Here is a 20365-nt window from a genome sequence, read left to right as displayed (position 1 = left end):
GATTGAAATCATTAAAAAACGAGATAGAGTAGTTGCTACATGCAATTAGGAAGATAATGGCTGTTTTTAAAATAATAGACACTTGATAAGCAATGAAGTACAGTCACTAAGAGCACTGACTTTGATGGCAATCTGTCTGGTTTCAAATCTAGTCCTTATCACTTACTAGCTATTTAACTTTGAACAAGATACTTATACATTTTGTGTTTCCCTTTCATCTGTAAAATAAGGGAAAGAATAGTACCCATCTCATAGGGTTGTTGTAAAACTTAAAAAGTAAGTTATGAAACAAGGGTGCATATGCAAAGCAATTAAAATAGTCTAGTACATGGTAAGTGCTATTTAAATATTTGGTATTATTATCTTGTGATTTAAGAGCAATAATAGAACCATACATAAATAAGAAAATGTTTCTTCTACTATTTATCAAGTTCATGAAATGAACAAATTACTTAAAAACATAGCCATTCAACCTCACATAAGAAATCTAAAAATGATCAGTCTGAGGGGCACCTGGGGTGCCTCAGTCGGTTAAGTGTCTGACTCTTGATTTTGTGCCACATATACATCAAAGTGGTTTATATATATTATTTCTTTAAAACCCCAGCCTAAGGGGAATCAACAGGATTTCCTACAGGCAGGGACAGGGTGATGGCTAGGATCCGGGCTCTCAGCAATGACTAGAGGGATAAAGCTCTTATTGAGACAATGAAGGTTGCATGCAGGACAGATGTGGGGAGGCAGATCGGGAATTCTGTTTCAGACATGCTAAGTTTAAGATGTTTATTAGAATCCAGGTGCTGGCTACTTCAGCTAGATTAAGTTAGATATGTCAAGGAAACAGAGTCTTAGGTTTTAATTTAAATATGGGAATTATAATTGCCTCAAAAATGAATGTGGACATTAATGAAACAGTATATAATGAAATGCACATGAAGGCATCTAAGTGCACAATGGGGTGTGCTCAACAAATATTTATTACACGAAAGCATTTATATTACGTAAGTGTAATAAATTTATACCCATATAAGTAAAATATGCTACTTGAATCATTCTTCCTCTACAACCTTTTCAAAAATGCATATGCACATTTAAGGCTATCTGTAGTGTTTCAAGCAAGGTCTGACAAACCCATGCAAATATTTTTATGGACTAATACTTTATATGGTGAATAAATCCAAAATTAGGTAAATTTAAGCACCAACCTCATCAAAGCTAAATGAAAATACTATTTTTGAAAATCCTAGAAAACTTCGAGTGGGCTGGCCTTATCATATACCCAAACACATTTTATTTTTTAAAAAATATTTATTTATTTATTTTGAGGGAGAGAGATAGAGAGAGAGAGAGAGAGAGAGAGAGAGAGTGTGCACAAGCAGGGGATGGGCAAAGACAGAGGGAGAGAGAGAATTCCAAACAGGCTCTGTGGTTCTGTCAGCACAGAGACCAATGCAGGGCTCAAACTCACAAACCATGAGCTCGTGACCTGAGCCAAAATCAAGAGTCAGACATTTAACTGACTAAGACACCCAGGCACCTCTGAAGACATTTTAAAGCTACAGTGGATAGGATACTGGCAAAAGAAAAATAACGCAGGGCAACAAAATGAAGATTCTCAGAATTAGTCATACATACAAATAAGTTTATTATGTGACAAAGATGGCATCTCAATAAATGGCACAGAAATAAAATTGGTCTCCATTTGGGAAACTATATAGTAAAAACTGTACATGGACTAAAGTTCTACAAAAATTACAGAAAATATAAAAGAGTATTTTTATGATGTTAAGATGAAGGAAGATAGTTTCTGAGTATGAGAGGAAATTCAGGACTCAAAAAAAGGAAAGGCTGGTATATATAATAATTGGCTATTCTATTTGACTAAGGAAATGACAAATTCAATTAAAAAAACAAAAAAAGGGATAGGCTCAGGAGAAAATGTCTGCAAATGACTAACAGGTGACAGATGATTAATCAGAGGTTCAGGGTCAAAGCAAGGGATATAAATGAAAACATCCTAGAAGGAAATGTGATCTACAGACATGGAATGATGCCTAACCTTATCGATTATCAAAGAAATTCAAATTGGAAGTGGTTTTCTCCCCTATAATTAATACAACACAATGATGGGACATTTTTGACCTTAAGAAACAATGATGCGGCACAACTCAACTCAGAGGTATATAAAGAAGCTTATCTCATATTGTCTTCAACTTTTCTTCAGTCTAAATGTCTATCAATAAGGGACTCATCAAATAAATTATTATATCAAGATATAGAATACCTATACTAAAGAAAATAAAGAAAAGCTATATTTGCCAACATGTAGAGAAGCTATTAAGTGAAAAATGTCTACTGTAGATATACAGTATAATATGATCCCATTTTGGCAGGAAAAATGTGGTATGTAATTCTGTGTGAGAGAGACAAAGAGAGGCATGGCAGAGACACTAATTAGGATGATACACAAAGTAAATGTGTTTTTTTTTTTTTTCTGGAAAGCTGGGACAACACAACTTTCACTCACTTCTGTAATCTTTAAATTTTGACAATGAGTAAGCACTAGATTTTATTTTAAAATAACAATCTTTAAAAAGCAAATTTGTATAGGGGTGCCTGGGTGGCTCAGTTGGTTAAGTCTCCAACTCTTGATTTCAGCTCAGGTCATGATCTTTCAGTCGTGATAGTGAGCCTGCCATCAGGCTCTGCGCTGGGAGTGGAGCCTGCTTGGGATTCTCTCTCTCTTTTTCCCTCTGCCCCTCCCCTGCTTGTTCCCTCTCTCTCCCCAAAAAGAAAAAAAAAAGGCAAATTTGTACCAACTTATAAGAAGGCAATTTAGATAGTATCCAGTTAAATTTATCTTATTTTTATTATTTTTTTTAATGAATACAATTTATTGTCAAATTGGCTTACATACAAGACCCAACACTGCCCTCCAGTTAAATTTTAAATGCACATACTTTTTTGACTTAGCATCTTACTCTTAAGAAATATAAGCAAGTACGGACTTCAAGCTATATTACAAAGCTGTAATCATCAAGACAGTATGGTACTGGCATAAGAACAGACACTCAGATCAATGGAACAGAATAGACAACCCAGAAATGGACCCACAAATCTCTGGCCAACTAATCTTTCACAAAGCAGGAAAGAATACCCAATGGAATTGATATTCAGCAAGTGGTGCCAGGAAAACTGGATAGTGACATGCCGAAAAATGAACCTGGACCACTTGCTTACACCACACACAAAAATAAACTCTAAATGGATGAAAGACCTAAATGTAAGCAGGCAAAAACCTCTCTGATCTTGGCCACGGCAACTTCTTACTCAACACGTCTCCGGAGGCAAGGGAAACAAAAGGAAAAAGGAACTATTGGGACCTCATCAAAATAAAAAGCTTCTGCACAGCAAAGGAAACAATCAGCAAAACTAAACGGCAACCAACGGAATGGGAGAAGATAGTTGCAAACGACATATCAGATAAAGGGTTACTATCCAAAATCTATAAAGAACTTATCAAACTCAACACCCAAAAAACAAATAATCCAGTGAAGAAACGGGCAAAAGACATGAATAGACACTTCTCCAAAGAAGACATCCAGATGGCCAACCGACACATGAAAAAATGCTCCACATCACTCATCATCAGGGAAATACAAATCAAAACCACGATGAGATACCACCTCATACCTGTCAGAATGGCTAACATTAACAACTCAGGCAACAACAGATGTTGGTGAGGATGCAGAGAAAAAGGATCTCTTTTGCACTGCTGGTGGGAATGCAAACGGGTGCAGCCACTCTGGAAAACAGTATGGAGGTTCCTCAAAACATTAAAAACAGAACTACCCTACGGCCCAGCAATTGTACTACTAGGTATTTATCCAAGGGATACAGGTATGCTGTTTCGAAGGGGCACATGCACGCCCCAATGTTTACAGCAGCACTTCAACAATAGCCAAAGTATGGAAAGAGTCCATATATCTATCAATGAATGAATGGATAAAGAAGATGTCGTGTATACATACAGTGGAGTATTACTCGGCAATCAAAAGGAATGAAATCTTGCCATTGAAACTACGTGGATGGAACTAGAGGTACTATGCAAAGCGAAATTAGTCACAGAAAGACAAATATCATATGATTCACTCACATAAGGACTTTAAGATACAAAACAGATGAACATAAGGGAAGCAAAAATCATATAAAAACAGGGAGGGAGATAAAAACATAAGAGACTCATAAATATGGAGAACAAACAGAGGGTTATTAGAGGGGTTATGGGAAGGGGATGGGCTAAATGGGTAAGGGACATTAAGGAATCTACTTCTCAAATCATTGTTGCACTATATGCTAACTAACTTAGATGTAAATTAAAAAATAAATTAAATAAAAATTTTTAAAAAAGAGTACTAAAAAAAAAGGATATAAGCAACTATATACCAAAGAATGAAATACAAGGATACTCACTGTAACATAGTTTATAAATATTAAAATAATGGAAAATCAGCTAAATATCTAATAATTGGGGGCATCTGTGTGGCTCAGTTGGTTAAGCATCCCACTCTTGCTTTCAGCTCAGATCATGATCTCACAGTTCATGGGATCGAGCCCCATGACATGCTCAGTGCAGAGTGTAGAGGCTGCTTGGGATTCTCTCTCTCTCTTTCTCTCTCTCTGTCCCTCCCCTGCTTGTACTCTCTCTCAAAAATAAATAAATAAACTTAAAAAAAGTCCAATAATTGAAAGAAAGTTAAAAGAGAAAAACATGGAGTCATAATAAAAAAAAAACTGTTGAGTTATAGAATATTAGGATGCCATTAGAATGATATGAATGTACTAACATCTGGAATATGCTATCTGGGGAAAAAATTCCAGAATAGGAAGAACAATACACTCAAAAAGAAAAATTATGCATATTATACTTATGTACTTACATATACACTGCAACACAAAAATGGTATTACCTCTAGGAAGGTAGTTTGAGAAGAGGGCAAGTAGAATTCACATGAGAAACTGGAGACTTACACATTATATTCTTGGATTGTGTTGAATTTAAAAAAAAAAAAAAAACTTAAGAGGAAAGATTATAAAAATGTTTACTTGTCTAAACATCAGATGTAGTTTCACATTATTCTGGAAAGTAAAGTATCTTTCTATGGCACAATTAACTGTTTCATAAATCTGTTATTAGATCATTCAAATGTCCTATTTTAGTAGAGTGACATTCTGATAATGAATTAACCAACCTCACATATATAATACTGAGAATACAAATGAACATTTATATAATATAAAAATAAAATAGATCAGACATATCAGATATGGTATACTTTTTTTTCAAATCAGAAAGACTTTCATACCAGGCTCATGAGCTAGAGCATGTTGAAGAACTTTTTCTGCTTTGTCATACCATTTCAATTTTAATAAAAGCTCAGCCAGGTCATAGCAAAGATAATTTTGTTGTCCACTTTTCAGAGCGGCTTCATAGTAAGTGATTGCCTAAACAAAATCCGTTTCAGTTAGGAAAATAAGGCAATGAGAATGGTGTTCAAGCATAGATATTTTATACATTATAGATTTAAAGCATAGAAAAATTGGAAATAACCTAGCAGAAACTCAGGCATGTACCTATCAGTTAAATATGCCATTTTTTAGACAATCAAACATCACATAAGGCAACTGGCATTTCTTATGAAAAGCAGTTAATGAAAACTGCTTGGTGAATTTTTTTTTTTTTTTTTACCAGTTTTATTCCAGAGGCCATTGAATGCATTGAATGCAAATATATATGTTCAGTAGTTACCAGGAATAGAACAAGAATATAACAACTAAAGGAAAATCCATTATCCCTACTAGAGGGAAATAAAAGCACATGGCTTACCAAAACTGGTTCATTAGAAAGGACAGCTATTATGCTTTGTCCTATAATGAAAGAAATATAATGTTATCACAATTGACTGGTTGCAGGGTTTAGGTGCAAGATGAAGCCAGAAGTAAACTTTAGGCTCCAGTCTTTGCAAAATGCAGTGGTCAAGAATCTGAGACACTGACAAAATCTTTAACATCAATTCCAGTTTGTGAATATAAATTTGGAGTTTATAACCATCAAGATACAAACAGTGCTTGCTGTAGACTTCTCAGAGAGCAGGGTTTGAAACATTTAATCCAATAGGCATATCTCAAGTACATAAAGTACTTACCTTTGAGTAGTTGTGAGTTTTGACAAGCGCTTTTCCAATTTTGCTTGCCAGTGTTCCATCTTTGGGATTCTGATTTAATGCTTGCTCATACGCTATTATGGCTTCTTCTGGCTAATGTTGGCAGATACAAAAAATAAGCAATGAATAAACAGCTTAGCTGGATCCTTTTAAAGGGCAACATTTCTGTAATTAAGCTCTGTATCTGTAGTACTCACTCAGTGAGACAAATAAAGTACATAGTAAAGTCTAGAAACATTACCACTGTCAGAGAGGTGACAGTCACTAGTGTAGGTGTAACTCATTACTGGCTCTCTTCATTTTTCTGTTTAAAAGAGACTCTTACCTTGTTTCTGGTATCCTATCTATTTCAAATAATGATAATGCTAAATTACTGGATCTCAGTTTGAAAACAACTTTTTTTTACTATAATGGTTATTTCCTTTTTACTGTAATGACTGGATCTTTAAATAACACTTAAAACATTCCTTTAAATAGAATATTATGCTAATCACAAAAAGGAGTTTTTTGTTTGTTTGTTTGTTTTTTAAATCTAAGTTCAGTAGCATCAGAAACTTTACCTCTTGTATATTCATGTATGCATCACCAAGGAGAAGAAAAGAACGAGGGCTGGGCATTCTCTCAGCAATATCTCTAGAAATCAGACCAATTCTAGTTAGTATCCTGAATATAAATATCTTCTTCCAAAAGAATTAAATAAAAAGTAAGTTTACTTATTTCAATTAAGCCATAGCTTTCAGAGTATCTTCTACATTGTAAAAGAAAAAAAAAAAAAAAACAACCCATTCATACCCAGATTATTTATGCTAGATCAACTTTTTTTTTTCCATTAAATCTTCCCATTTTTTGATATGCAGGTAACAAGAGTACTGGTAGACAGTAAACATATAAGCTCTCATTATATGAAAATACATTTTTTTACCTTTAATTTTGAAATGATGTAGGAGCAAAGGCACCAAAACAGGATGTGACGCTATCAGTAATGTACAGCATCTCACTCAATTGGTCCAAAAACTATATGCGAGGTATAACTTTATACATGACACTAAGAATTGAAGTCTATAACTAATGTGTCAGATCTGCCTGAAACAAGACCTATGCTTTTAACTATTATACTATAGGGCATCCAAAACAAATCAATCTTATTTTTAAATATCTTCTGATCATGAGAGATGACGGTGCTGATCTTTTGGAAACATCACAGGGAATAAGATCTAGGACCTCCAGTTCATCCACCCATACACAGGTGCTGCTCAGTTTCTTCGAATCACTCAGCACATACAAAGAACCTGAACAGCTTTCTAAGTTTTGATATTTACATGATATAGATGAGCCAATGAAATAATTCATCAACACTGTGCTATGTTCTCAACAGATAAGAGTGTTGATCTCTTCTTACATGAAGTGTGTGCTTGTATGTTTATAAGAGTAAGAACAACCTGTGCGTGTTGTCGATCCCAATAAGAGCACCAGTGTATGACATAATGCACCTGCCCTTTCACCAAGGAAAATTTGTAATCCATACCTTGGCGTGGTGTATACTAAGTCATAATTTTCTATTGCTATAACTATTATGCTGAGCATTAAATATGACCATTTAGCCCCTGAATTGTTGTTATATTATAGTTTTCTTAAGCTATTAGAATATATGTAACAGTTGCTTTTCCCCTTCCCAAACAGAAAGGTTTAAGGTCTAGAAATAACATCTAATGAAGGAGGAGAGTTAAGAATCTAGAGTAAGCCACAAAATAATCATCATCATTAATGATTTATGTCTTAGGAGAGTGAGTTGCTTAGTTAGTGTGACTGTGGTTGGTAGTAGAATATATTAAGGAAAGGGTCTATGAAATATCTCTGTAAAGCAGTTAAAGAAAGAAGAAATAACTCTGGGAACTAATTTTAAGAAGTAAATGTGTCAAAATACAGTGGGTTGAAATAATCATTTACCTGTAACAAGTAATATATAACATTTTCTCTTTTCTGTGCTTCAGATAAATATCTGCCATTTTTTCTTTGGCCTCTATGAAATAAGGCTGTTCAGTGGTAACATTCCGAAGCATACTTAAAGCTCGCTCAACATCTCCCTGGGCCAGAGCTAGGTCTGCATTAGCAATAGTAACACGCAATTCTTCAGATGTCCCAGAAAATTCATGGATGGCATCTTGTATAACTTTCGCTGCCTCATGCTATAAAGATGAAGTTAAAATAACATTCTTTCAAAATATTCAACAAATTACATTAGAAATGAAGATTTTCTACTAATCCAGAATAAACAATAATTATTCAGGTATGATGAAAATTGACAGATTTCTGAAAAGTACAAAAATTTAAAACTAAACTCAGAGACCAAATTCAGATGACAGTATGAATATTTTTTAGGTGAAAAGTGTTTTCATGACTAGGACAATGGCAATTGCTATGAAAGAGCTCCTGCTACTGTAATTTAATAAGCATTTACTTTGTATCCAGCATTATATCAACCCATTTAATTCTCACAAAACCCCTCTAAGCCCTCTCACAAAAACCCCCATCTTGCAGCAAGGAAAATGAAATTTGGAGAGTTAAGAAGCCATGTTCATTATTGCCCCCTTGATGGGATCCAGTCCACAATCATCCACTGTACCAAATGGCTCTTCACCAAGTAGCAGATTACTTTATTCCCTATACCAGGAGCAGTTCTGTTATGCCTCAGCTGAATACATTACCTCATTTTCAAGTCTGTACCTCAGTGAAACTAAAATGTCTTTTAAGATCAATATCAATTTTAGAGAATATAAGACATTCCGATTTCAGAAACATTAACATGAAAAAAATAGTGCATTTTAGAATCGACTATCTGTGGTAGAACTGGTTCTTGTTATGTATTTATGTTAATGTATTAGTGAAATAGAAATTATTTTGCGATTTGGCAAGAATCTAGACACAGCCTTCTTCATTTCTGCTAAAATATGAAAATAACTGACTAGCAACTGTTGCAATCTAAAAAACAGACCTAAATGATGTTAAGTTCTTCATTTTCTATAAGGCTTTAACTCCTCTCTCAGAATTGCATCCTTGCCTACTTCCTGTCTATTTATTATTATATATTATATTATATTATATTATATTATATTATATAATATTATGTTGTATTATACTGCATTATATTATTGTATATATTATTTTAAGTATTTGATTTTATGATCACCCTATAAATTTACCAAAGGTATATTCATTAAGTGTTCCTTTTGTTTTCTCAACTATTAGAATTTCAGATTGGTACTTTCATTTGATTCCAGTAGTACTTGTGTGCACATGTACATACGTGTATGTGCATGTGTGTGAGTCCTTTCAGGAATTCACAGAATGACAATTATATTATTACCTTTCATGGTAGCTGAAATCATCACACATTATATTGCTATATACGTTATACTACATTCATACATTTCATGGTACGTATTATATTATTACTCATATTATATTACACATATGTTATTCTATTGCCTGGTAGCTAATGTAAGTACACTGATACCTAAGGCCATCCAGGTACAAATTATGTTTAACTTCAGGGACTTGAAGAAAGGACATGATTTGGTTCAAAGTAATGAGAAATTTTCTAAACTTTATCATTTGGCCAAGAAAACAATTTTAGCTTTTCCATTTCCTACTAATATGTACACTTGTATAAAAGTTCAGAGCTGAACTACTGAATTAAAACTTGACTTACCTGTTCTCCATTTAAGCGGTGAGCCTCTACCAACTCAAGAAAGACTGATAAACGATGGTTTGCATCAACTTCAGTTTTTCTGTGTTTTGATTTTGAGGAAGCTCCAATTCTCCTCATTCCTGGTAAACTCATTGCCATATGCAGGGTTTTAATTGCTTCTGCTATTTCTCCCATTTTCTTTTGTGACTGAGCTTTTATCAAATGATACAAAGGGCATTCTCTCACCTGAAAAAATAATATTCAGAAATACTTCCTTAGAATATACATACAACATCAACACATAATTTACAATCCACCAAACATTAAAATAACAGAATCTCTGAGGACACTCAGCCTGTATTATGTACCTGAGGTCTATTTTTGCCCTCTTATTAATTTTGTGATCATTTACTGTGTGATACCAGATTCAAGGAAACTGCCATTCTCTAGCATCCTTCTGGATAACAAACCAGGTGATGGGCTTTTACCATGATAGAAGAGAAAATACTTTAAAAAAAGACTAGCCAATATATTCTTTAAAAAAATTTTTTTTAATGTTTATCTTATTTTTTGAGAGAGAGAGAGAGAGAGAGAGAGAATGAGTGGGGGAGGGACAGAGAGAGAGGGAGACAGAGAATCTGAAGCAGGCTCCAGGCTCTGTGTCAAGCCAGAGCCCGACATGTGACTCGAACCCACAAATCATGCAATCATGACCTGAACTGAAGTCAGACGCTTAACTGACTGAGCCCCCCAGGTGCCCCAAGGCTGGCAAGTATATTCTAAGAAATTTAGTTTTCAGGCAAGGCATTTATCTGGGACTTCTAGTACTGATATAAAGTCATTAGATTTCTAGAAACACAGTTTTTCCCTTTTCTTCTATTTTTTAATTTTAGGATTAAAAATTTCAGAACATTTTAGTCAAACTTGGTGTTACCCACTGATACTACTCTGAAACCTGTAGCAATGAAGTTTCTATCTTTATTTTGGCTATCCAAAGTGTTTACAGAAAAAAATAAGAGAATGACAAAATGAATGAAGAAGGAGTCAAAGGAAGGAGATGATCCAGAATGAGGCAGTGTGGCAGTCATCTAATGTCTAGGATGGCTACAACTGCCCTGGAGGCTGCAGCTCTAAGCCTTAACGAGGCATCACATTTGCTGATGGGTTTTGTGTAAATTTACTCATGCTTCTATTCTTCTCTCTGAGATTTCAATTTCTTGGGATAGGGTACTGGCATTGGGGTCATAATGTACCACCCATCTTGAGAACTAGTGACATAAGAAGCAGGCACTGCCTTCTGCAAATCTTGAATTATCCAGTCCACTGAAGCGTCCTCACATAATAGGGTTCAAGACCCTGTGAACCAAAGCCAAAGTTTGAGGAGCTCCTCCATGATTCTAGGTAGTTAGGAAGCACCTGAACCTATGATTTTCCCCAATGCTTAGAGATATGGGATGTAACACAGAATATCTTGGATAGAAACCTAGTGTGTTTATATCCTCAAACCATATATGAACTTTCAAAATGACTAGGTGTTCTTTGATGATGACTCTAAAAAGATGTTATTAAAGCCACAATCCAAGAAAGAAAAAAGCAGTAAAATAAAGTTCTTACACATAAAAATATTTGGCATAATGTTCTATAGCTTACAATTATTTTTATATACATCCATTATTGCACTTAATGCTCATTATAACTGTAGGGTGTTATTATATGAGTTTTATAGAAAAGAAAACAGGTTCAGAGAGAGATAAGTGACTAGACACTGACCCCCAGGTATTCTGTGTCCAACTCCTTACAGTTTTTTAATTATACCACAGCTGCCTCCATGTTTTCTCCCACTGCTTGTGAATCCAAACTTGTTTCCATTAAAAATACATTTATTAGCAAAACATATAAGCAAAAATGCAAGATAGCTGAATATGTAAGTATCTGCTAAAGGTTCAAGGAGGGTGATATGTCCTTTCCCACGTGAATCTGGAATACTTACCTTAAAATTATAGCTCAGGCAAAGTTCAAGTGACTGAGAACACAATTTGAATTTTTCCTGAGACAAATAAACCTGAGCTATCAGGAGATGCGCATCTGCATAAGAAGGATTGTGTTCTAGGCAATGCTGCAGGTAATTATAAGCTGCTTCAATGTCACCTAATGACAGAAACAAAGCATTGTAATTCAAATGGTTAAGAGACAGAGATGTGAGAGAGAAGAGGGTCATGAGGAGTTTATGGAGAGTTCCAGTATTTAAACTAAAGTTCTCTATTCATAAGGCAGTGTAACCTCTCTACCTGCACCAGGTAGCTAGCCTCCTTCTAGACTTCATGAAAGGATATACCTGTAAGTCCATAAGGAGCTCCATAAGGAGCAAGGCAGAGAAAAGCTGTGAATGGATGGATCAGAGTCCATTACTGTTGTTACCGAGAGGACCATAAATGTACCTTTATTTATTTTCCTGATCAAAAAAATTTTGCTTACAATTTTATTACAGTAAGTTTTGCAAAACACAGACATTTAAATAGGTAGAATTCTGTAGCGTCCCTTACATTAACAAAGAAGATCTAGTCTTGGAATTATTTTTGGCTAGAAATTTTATCACTGTATATAGAACAAAAAAAGCATAAGGATATATTCCAGACATTCAGAAATATGAACTACTGATTTAATATGCTTTTAAATACCAACTGAAATAGTCAGTGTTTTGGGCATGCATACTCTGTACCTCTGGGGGTCTTAGATGGAAGAAATGATCAAAATTAAAGTGACAAGAATGGGTGGAATCTGTTAGGCTCGGCTGGTACTTGGGGTCAAAAGAGGCTCTTCAGAGAAGGAAGGGCATGAACTCTAGGTCCCAGAAGAACTTTCTAGTGATGTAACCTACAGTGATCTGCCCAAAGCCATCTCATAGACTGGCTAGGTATAGGAGCCCAACTCCCCATTCAACCTTGTTAGGAGCATGGGGGAAGGGCAAGCCCTAAATTATTCTCTGTTCCATTACTCTCCTTAACCTTACATGATACCTCAATAGACCAAATAAGACTTATACTTAGGGCTTCCTGTTCCCAAAGGCCTAAACTACCAATGACAAAATCCACATAAACAGAAAACAGTTTTCTTAGAGACAGAGTAACTGGCTGAGGCTGCATAATAACTTAATAAATACAGTATCAAAATTTGTCAATCAACCATCAAACATAATAAATAATATTGGATTATTTTTTGTTGTGATAAGATCTAACGCTCAAGAATCGAATAGGCAGAAAAGGAAATGGAAAGGTTAAGGATAATAACCTGGTGTGCAAATTACCACCTCCATGTAAAAGAATTAAGGAGATAACCTGGAGGTTACTGCTAAGGGGGAAAGTACATAGGAAAAGAATCAGGATTTATAAATAAGAGACTGAAGAATATGAGGACTGTATGAATAATTGAGATCAGAATTTTTATTGTTTTGTTTAATGGTGATGAGGGGGAAAGATGTGTGGAGTTAGTATTTAGAAGGTCACTAAATATTTAAAAATGAGAAATGGGTAATCACCGTTGGGGAAAATAGCCACATAAACAAAGAACACATCAACATCACATTTTTATCGAAGAATAGCCCAATTTCCCTTAAGGAGAAAATGAAAGATATTTCTGTCCTACATGTATCTCTTTGTTAGGGTCTGGTGTAACACAGAATTTGGCTGGCCTTTGTCCCGTTTCCTGGGAAGGAGTCTTGAAATCATAGAATTTCCCAAGTGAGAGGGAAATCTTTGTTGTTTGAGGTCAGCTCTGATCATTTACCTAAGTGAGAAGACTCATGGTGAGGCCCTAGATAGCTTATGTTAAGGAGATGACTCCATGGGGACTATCCCCGCCAGAAAGACCAACCAAGTACTTAGAGGGTTGGGGCTTTGAACTATGTTTTCTACTTGGACTGGGGAGCAGGATCCTGGAGACTGAGTTCAATCACACACCCAATGATTCGATCTGTGCCTATATAATGATTCTCTAATTAAAAACTCTAAACCTGAGTTGAGTTTCCCTGGCTATTAATGTTCTTTATGTATTGTCATATACACATATGTTGGAAAGTTTATGTGTACTCTATAGTGAACAATGGCAGCTTCACATTTGGGACCCTCCCATACCCCACCCCGTACATCTCTCTCTTTTGCTGGTTTGGATTAGTATCTTTTTTCTAAACTAAAACTCTAATTAAGTGGTTTCCTCAGTTCTATGAGTCATTCTAGCGAATTTGAAGCTGAGGAGTCATAGAAACCCTGAATCTGTAGTCAGCTAGTCAGAAGTTCAGATGGCCTTGGCAACCCCTGAACTTGTGGCTCGTGTCTGTGCCCTTAACCTGTGAAGACTGGTCCAACTCCAGGTAGTTCTCAGGTCAGAAGTCATTGCATTTGGCAATTTATCAGGATACCGTTATTTGGACACATGCCAGCGTTACTTCAAATGGTTTCAGGCTGCTCTTTTTATTTTATTTTTTTAAATTTTTATTATTTTTTTTAACGTTTATTTTTGAAACAGAGAGAGACAGAGCATGAACAGGGGAGGGGCAGAGAGAGAGGGAGACACAGAATCTGAAACGGGCTCCAGGCTCTGAGCCGTTAGCACAGAGCCCGAAGCGGGGCTCGAACTCACGGATCGTGACATCATGACCTGAGCCGAAGTCAGACACTTAACCAACTGAGCCACCCAGGCGCCCCAAGGCTGCTCTTTTTAAAAAGAATGTCCATCTATGAAACTTTGGCAAGTAAGTAATACTATATTGAGACTGATTTATATCAATTTTCAAAATAAATAGTAAGTGTTTGATAAATTAATCACAGAACTCAAAGTTTGTTTAATCACCTAGTAGATAATACTGTTTCAACTGAGAGGAAAAGTAGAAATATCATGTGGCTCAATAGTAGAACTTAATCAGAAGAAGGTATTATAAAGCCACTTCTTACATATAGAGTATTTCAGAGATACAAACTTTTGAGATCACCTAGTTCTTTTTTTAACAGTTAAAACTGAAGTCAGATAAATTATAAAGTCAATCTTCTCTCTCCATTACATGCAAGAAATAATCGTTTACGGTAATATCTTTAAGCTGGTTTCTACTCTTTATGATTTTACAAACTTAATTTACTTTGTGTGGCAATTCATCTACCAAAGGTACATAAACATAAGCACAAAGAATGATCTATTATGTGTATAGTCACACACCTGTTTGTGTCCTAAAAAACTAAGGTTATAAACCTGGGGTTATTTTTTTTTTAGCTATACATAATCACAGAAACTAAGCAGGAATTAATCAACACATTTCATAAAGGCCTGAAACCTGGTAAACTTTGCATCTGGCTATACCAATGAGTCAACTATGGATTAATGGCTATGAATTCTTATTGCCATCTAAGTACCATCTGATGGACTTTTTTGTAAATGGTACAACTGCTTTTTCCTGTCAATTCACTTGAACAATGAAAATTTATGCTGATTTATAAAGAATTAAACACAAAATAATTTAATGCAATTTTACACAATCTTATTTTGGACTAAAATTATTTGTTTGTGCACAAGTAAAATGCATCTTATGTGACTATTCTTCAAGTATGTGGAGTGCTTAAACATACCTTTGTTTTTATCAACATCAGAATTAAAAGGTCAATTTAAGTTTTTAAGTTATATTCTACCTGATAAATATTTCACTTTTGCTATAAGGAAGACAGCTTGCAGTAGACCTGGTACAGTTCTTACTATAGTCTCCAGGATTGAGGTACAACGTCTGAGAAGTGGAGAAAGAGGTTGCCCAAGACTTGCAGGCTAAACAAAACAAATTAGCACATCATTTTATAATTATATTAGTATTTAGCTAAAAGTAAACAAACATACTAAATTTTAGTGTAACTAGCAAAACTACCTATTTTCCCAAAATTTCTCTTATTCTATTTTTGCAATAATATCTTTCCTATAACATGACTAATACTAATTTATCCCCTTGGGATCTGTGAACAGCCCATGTAATGGCTTTTATTCAGCAAAACAGTTATGAGATTATTACAGTTACTGATCTGATAACATGAAAGGAGCATATTTGTTCAAAAACTGTCAAGGAAACATACTCAAAGGAAAGATAACTGAGAGACAGAACTTCTTGCTGGAAATGAGAGTCAAGGCAATGTAGTTCTAATTCTAGACCTGCCTATGATTTACACAGTTCAGTAACTTGCATTACTCCCTAGAGTACTGTAAGTTCAGTTTCTAGAAAATTATTTTTCCTAGAAGTCAGAGGGTAGAACACACTCATGTGTATTATACCAAATGTCTCACACGTTCACGTTCTCTGCTTTTCTGCCTGGCATGTCAAAGGCTTTCAAAGGATTTTTTTTTCTCTTTTTATTAATACATAGTGAATATGGTAACTAAAACAGTACTATAACATTTGTTTATTGTTTTTTTGTTTTTTTGTTTTTTTTTGTTTTTTTTCAACGTTTTTAATTTATTTTTGGGACAGAGAGAGACAGAGCATGAATGGGGGAGGGGCAGAGAGAGAGGGAGACACAGAATCGGAAACAGGCTCCAGGCTCCGAGCCATCAGCCCAGAGCCTGACGCGGGGCTCGAACTCACGGACCGCGAGATCGTGACCTGGCTGAAGTCGGACGCTTAACCGACTGCGCCACCCAGGCGCCCCTGTTTATTGTTTTAATGGCTGTCTACCCAACCGATCTTTATCCAAGGGTTACCCACTCACAAGTTACAAATGTGATATTAGTTTAAATATCAAACGTTTATTCTCCCTGCTTTGACCTACTGATGCTGTGTCCTTAATTTGAAAAATAATCTTCCCCATCGTCCCCCTACACTCCATACATATATACTCTTTTTTATTTTAAGTTTATTTTTATTTATTTCAAGAGAGAGATAGAGACCAAGTGGGGAAGGGGCAGAGAGGGAGAGATAGAATTCCAAGCAGGCTCTCCACTGTCAGTGCAGAGCCCCATGCAGGGCTCAAACTAACAAACAGAGAGATCGTGACCTGAGCCAAAGTCAAGAGTCTGACGCTTAACTGACGGAGCCACCCAGGTGCCCGTCCACACATATATATTTTTAACTAGAGTATAGTGTCTTACAATCACTCCTACAATGAGACGTGACTACTGAAAAGAAACTACCACATCTCTTCACTATGTTGAGTCACAAAAAAATGTGCACTCAAAAATTATTTCAAAATATGACCACTGATGCCTACAATACATCGACTTCTTTAAATTTCTACAGCACTTATAAGTCACGTAATAAAATTTAGCATCCTACATTATCTTATACAATTCCAAAGTAGTTTCATGTTTTGTTTTGCTTCTTTTATAGGGTTAGGGTCTTTATGTGCCTTGAAGATCAGAATTTTACACTCTTTCACATAGTATGAATACAGAGTAAATTCTTCAAAAGTATTTATTTTTTCAGTGTAACTGAAAACAGCGAAAGTGTAGGTGATATAGGTGGCAAAGGTTCTTTACCACCTGCTAAGAGTTATTTATTGAGAACAACCGTCATTTTTGCTGTAAACACTTTCAGAGTGAATTGTACGTGGACAATCTCTAAGATAACATCTGTCTGATTAAAAACAAAATATAAAAGGGGCAAGGAACAGAACTGGAGAGGCAAGTCTGCCTTTCTGATATTTCCCCATGGAAATACCATTATGAATGTTAATTAGGTGCTGCCATGCTGACAAAGGTTATATGGGGGGGGGGGGGGAAACACAAAATGTTGTGGACTAGGGACACAATTGCCACTTAACACATTATTTCTTGATCCACCTACAGTTAATTCTTAGCACAGCTGCCACAGAAATCCTTTTTAAATTACTGAGTCAGATGACGCTGTAAACCCTCTGGCGGCTCCCCACTGTACTCAGAATCGATGCCAGGGGAGGGACAACACCTCTAAGGACCTACGTGGTCTGCTTTCTCTGTTGTGACCTCCTCCTCCTCACTCCATCCCTGTCACATTAGTCTCCTTGTGGCCTTTGGGCCATTGCACAACTGTTCTCTGTGACTGAGACAATCTATACCATATCTCCACATGAACACCACGTTTTTGTTCAACTTTTACCACTTAATGAGGCCTAACCAGATCATCTTATCTAAAATTATCACCTAGGGGCGCCTGGGTGGCTCAGTTGGTTGAGCGTCCAGCTTCAGCTCAGGTCATGATCTCACAGTTCATGGGTTCGAGTCTCGCGTCGGGCTCTGTGCTGACAGTTCAGAGCCTAGAGCCTGTTTCAGATTCTGTGTCTCCCTCTCTCTCTGCTCCTCCCCTGCTTGTGCTCTCCCTCTCTCTCTCAAAAATAAATAAACATTAAAAAAAATTTAAAAAAATTATCACCTATTTCTTCTGAGATTTTCTAATACACCATATAATTGGTTATATTATCTGTCTCCTCCTGCTAGTTATATATATGCTTCATAGAGGACAAAGGCTGTACTTTATCCTTTCACAACTACTTCCCCAGCTCCAAGCAAAGTCCTGGGTACTCTACAAGCATTCATTGAGTGAATTCTGATTATTGCACAAGTACTGAAAAATGCATTCTAATTCTAAGCAACTGAAAGCACATCATGACAGGGAAGACTTGGATCAACCCTATTCCAGAAGGGTTAATTTATTATTATTTTTTAAGTTTATTTATTTATTTTGAGATACAGCATGAGAGGACAAGCTGGGGTGGGGGGGGGGGAAGTGGGGCAGAGAGTGGGAGAGACAGAATCACAAGCAGGCTCTGCACTATCAGCATAGAGCCCAAAGTGGGGCTCGATCCCACGAACTATGAGATCATGACCTGAGCTAAAACCAAGAGCCAGATGCTTAACCGACTGAGCCACCCAAGTGCCCCCAAAGGGCTAATTAAGAAAAAAAAAAAACAGATTTATACAAGTTTAGAAAATGACATAGTGATCAACAAAAGTCGCATGGCTTCCCTAAAGAAAGGCCATTATCCTCATTTCCTTATTAACACAATTATGGAAGCTGTAAATCAGGGAGAATGCTAAGAATTATGCTTTTAGCAATGAAACATCTGACACTTCCTATTATGATATTCCTGTGTTGAAGCATGAGCTGAATATAACGTAAAGTCATCTGCTTACTGTCATAATAAGAAAGTGCTGACTAACGGATCCACATCAGTTTGGAAACAACTCTCTGGTAGTTCAATAAAAGCCTCCATTTTCAGTTCTACTCAGTGCTGCATAAGGCAGATATTGGATGACACTAAAGATCTGTATAAAATAGATGACAATCAGGATCTAAAATAATACGGTAATCTGGAATTATGAGAGGGGTCTGAGGAGATAAGGTTTCACAGGGATAAATGTACAGTCTACAGTTTGGTCCTAAGTTACAGTGAATAATAGATCAAAAGACTTTAGTTAACTATTAATTCAATAGGGGTTGATAATATCGTATGATTCACAAAAGAAGCTAGAAGAACATCTAGAATTAGGGAGAAGAGGATCTGCCAGGGCCAAACCCACATTTGGACTAGTGACCTTCAGGAGAGCTTACTAACAGGAGAAAGGCTATCCTCAGGCCCACGAGCAGGGTTCTAGCTATGTCATATAAAAATAAATGGCTAAAAACCTGGACTTGTTTAGGGAGAACATGAAAACTAATTTCTAAAATCTGAAGGTCTGTTTTATGAATGAGGAATAACCCTTGCTTTGGCTAAGTAACTGGACTTGCCCGTGCCACTTCAGAGAGCAGGAGGATGACTAGGACACAGGTGAATTTTTTTTAACATGAAGTTAAGTCTGATTTAACACAGGAAATGCAGTCTAACAGTTATAGTTATACAGTAAGAACTGCACTTTTAGGTGTACCCAAAGGTTGGATGGGCCCTTAAGATGCTATGGAGTGGATTCAGGGGTGCCTGGGTGGCTCAGTCGGTTGAGCGTCTGACTTCGGCTCAGGTCATGATCTCATGGTCCGTGAGTTCGAGCCCCGCGTCGGGCTCTGTGCTGACAGCTCAGAGCCTGAAGCCTGTTTCAGATTCTGGGTCTCCCTCTTTCTCTCTCCTCCCCCACTCATGTTCTGTCTCTCTCTTCTCAAAAACAAATAAACGTTAAAAAAAAAAAAAAGAAAAATTAAAAAAAAAGATGCTATGGAGTAGATTCAAGTATTACATGAATGTCTGACTTAAACAACTTCTAATATTTCTCCTGAAGTGAAGATATTAACATTCTATGAACTACAAGTGAATATTTATAAACCAAAACATTTATTACTTGATAGCCGTCATTGGCATAAATATTCTGACTTAAAAACTATTTCAACTAATATAGATACGAATACTACCATTGTAAGATGCAGATATAATCTAATATGTGAAAGACAATTTATTAGCACATTCATAAAACACTGTGTAAATGATGTTGTAAATATTTTCACTGAAAAAAGTCCCAGAATTACTTA

The 20365-nt window shown here is 36.0% G+C and overlaps 1 protein-coding gene across 1 annotated transcript in view; it reads right to left on the bottom strand.

Moving 5' to 3' along the window:
* Positions 1-20365, bottom strand: part of TTC21B (tetratricopeptide repeat domain 21B) — an 82646-nt gene that overhangs the window by 37608 nt on the left and 24673 nt on the right. Inside the window, exons 12-18 of the mRNA XM_049615553.1 lie at positions 15585-15714; positions 11903-12060; positions 9934-10158; positions 8172-8410; positions 6785-6857; positions 6207-6317; positions 5367-5505 (exon numbers count right to left, since the gene is read on the bottom strand). Of these exons, the coding sequence (XP_049471510.1) occupies positions 5367-5505; positions 6207-6317; positions 6785-6857; positions 8172-8410; positions 9934-10158; positions 11903-12060; positions 15585-15714 (1075 nt within the window). The remainder of the gene's footprint in view (positions 1-5366; positions 5506-6206; positions 6318-6784; positions 6858-8171; positions 8411-9933; positions 10159-11902; positions 12061-15584; positions 15715-20365) is intronic.

Source organism: Panthera uncia (assembly GCF_023721935.1).
Source record: "Panthera uncia isolate 11264 chromosome C1 unlocalized genomic scaffold, Puncia_PCG_1.0 HiC_scaffold_3, whole genome shotgun sequence".
In the NCBI taxonomy this organism is placed as follows: Eukaryota; Metazoa; Chordata; class Mammalia; order Carnivora; family Felidae; genus Panthera; species Panthera uncia.
The sequence above is the reverse complement of the archived record's forward strand: the minus strand, read 5'-3'. Positions and strand labels throughout refer to the sequence as shown.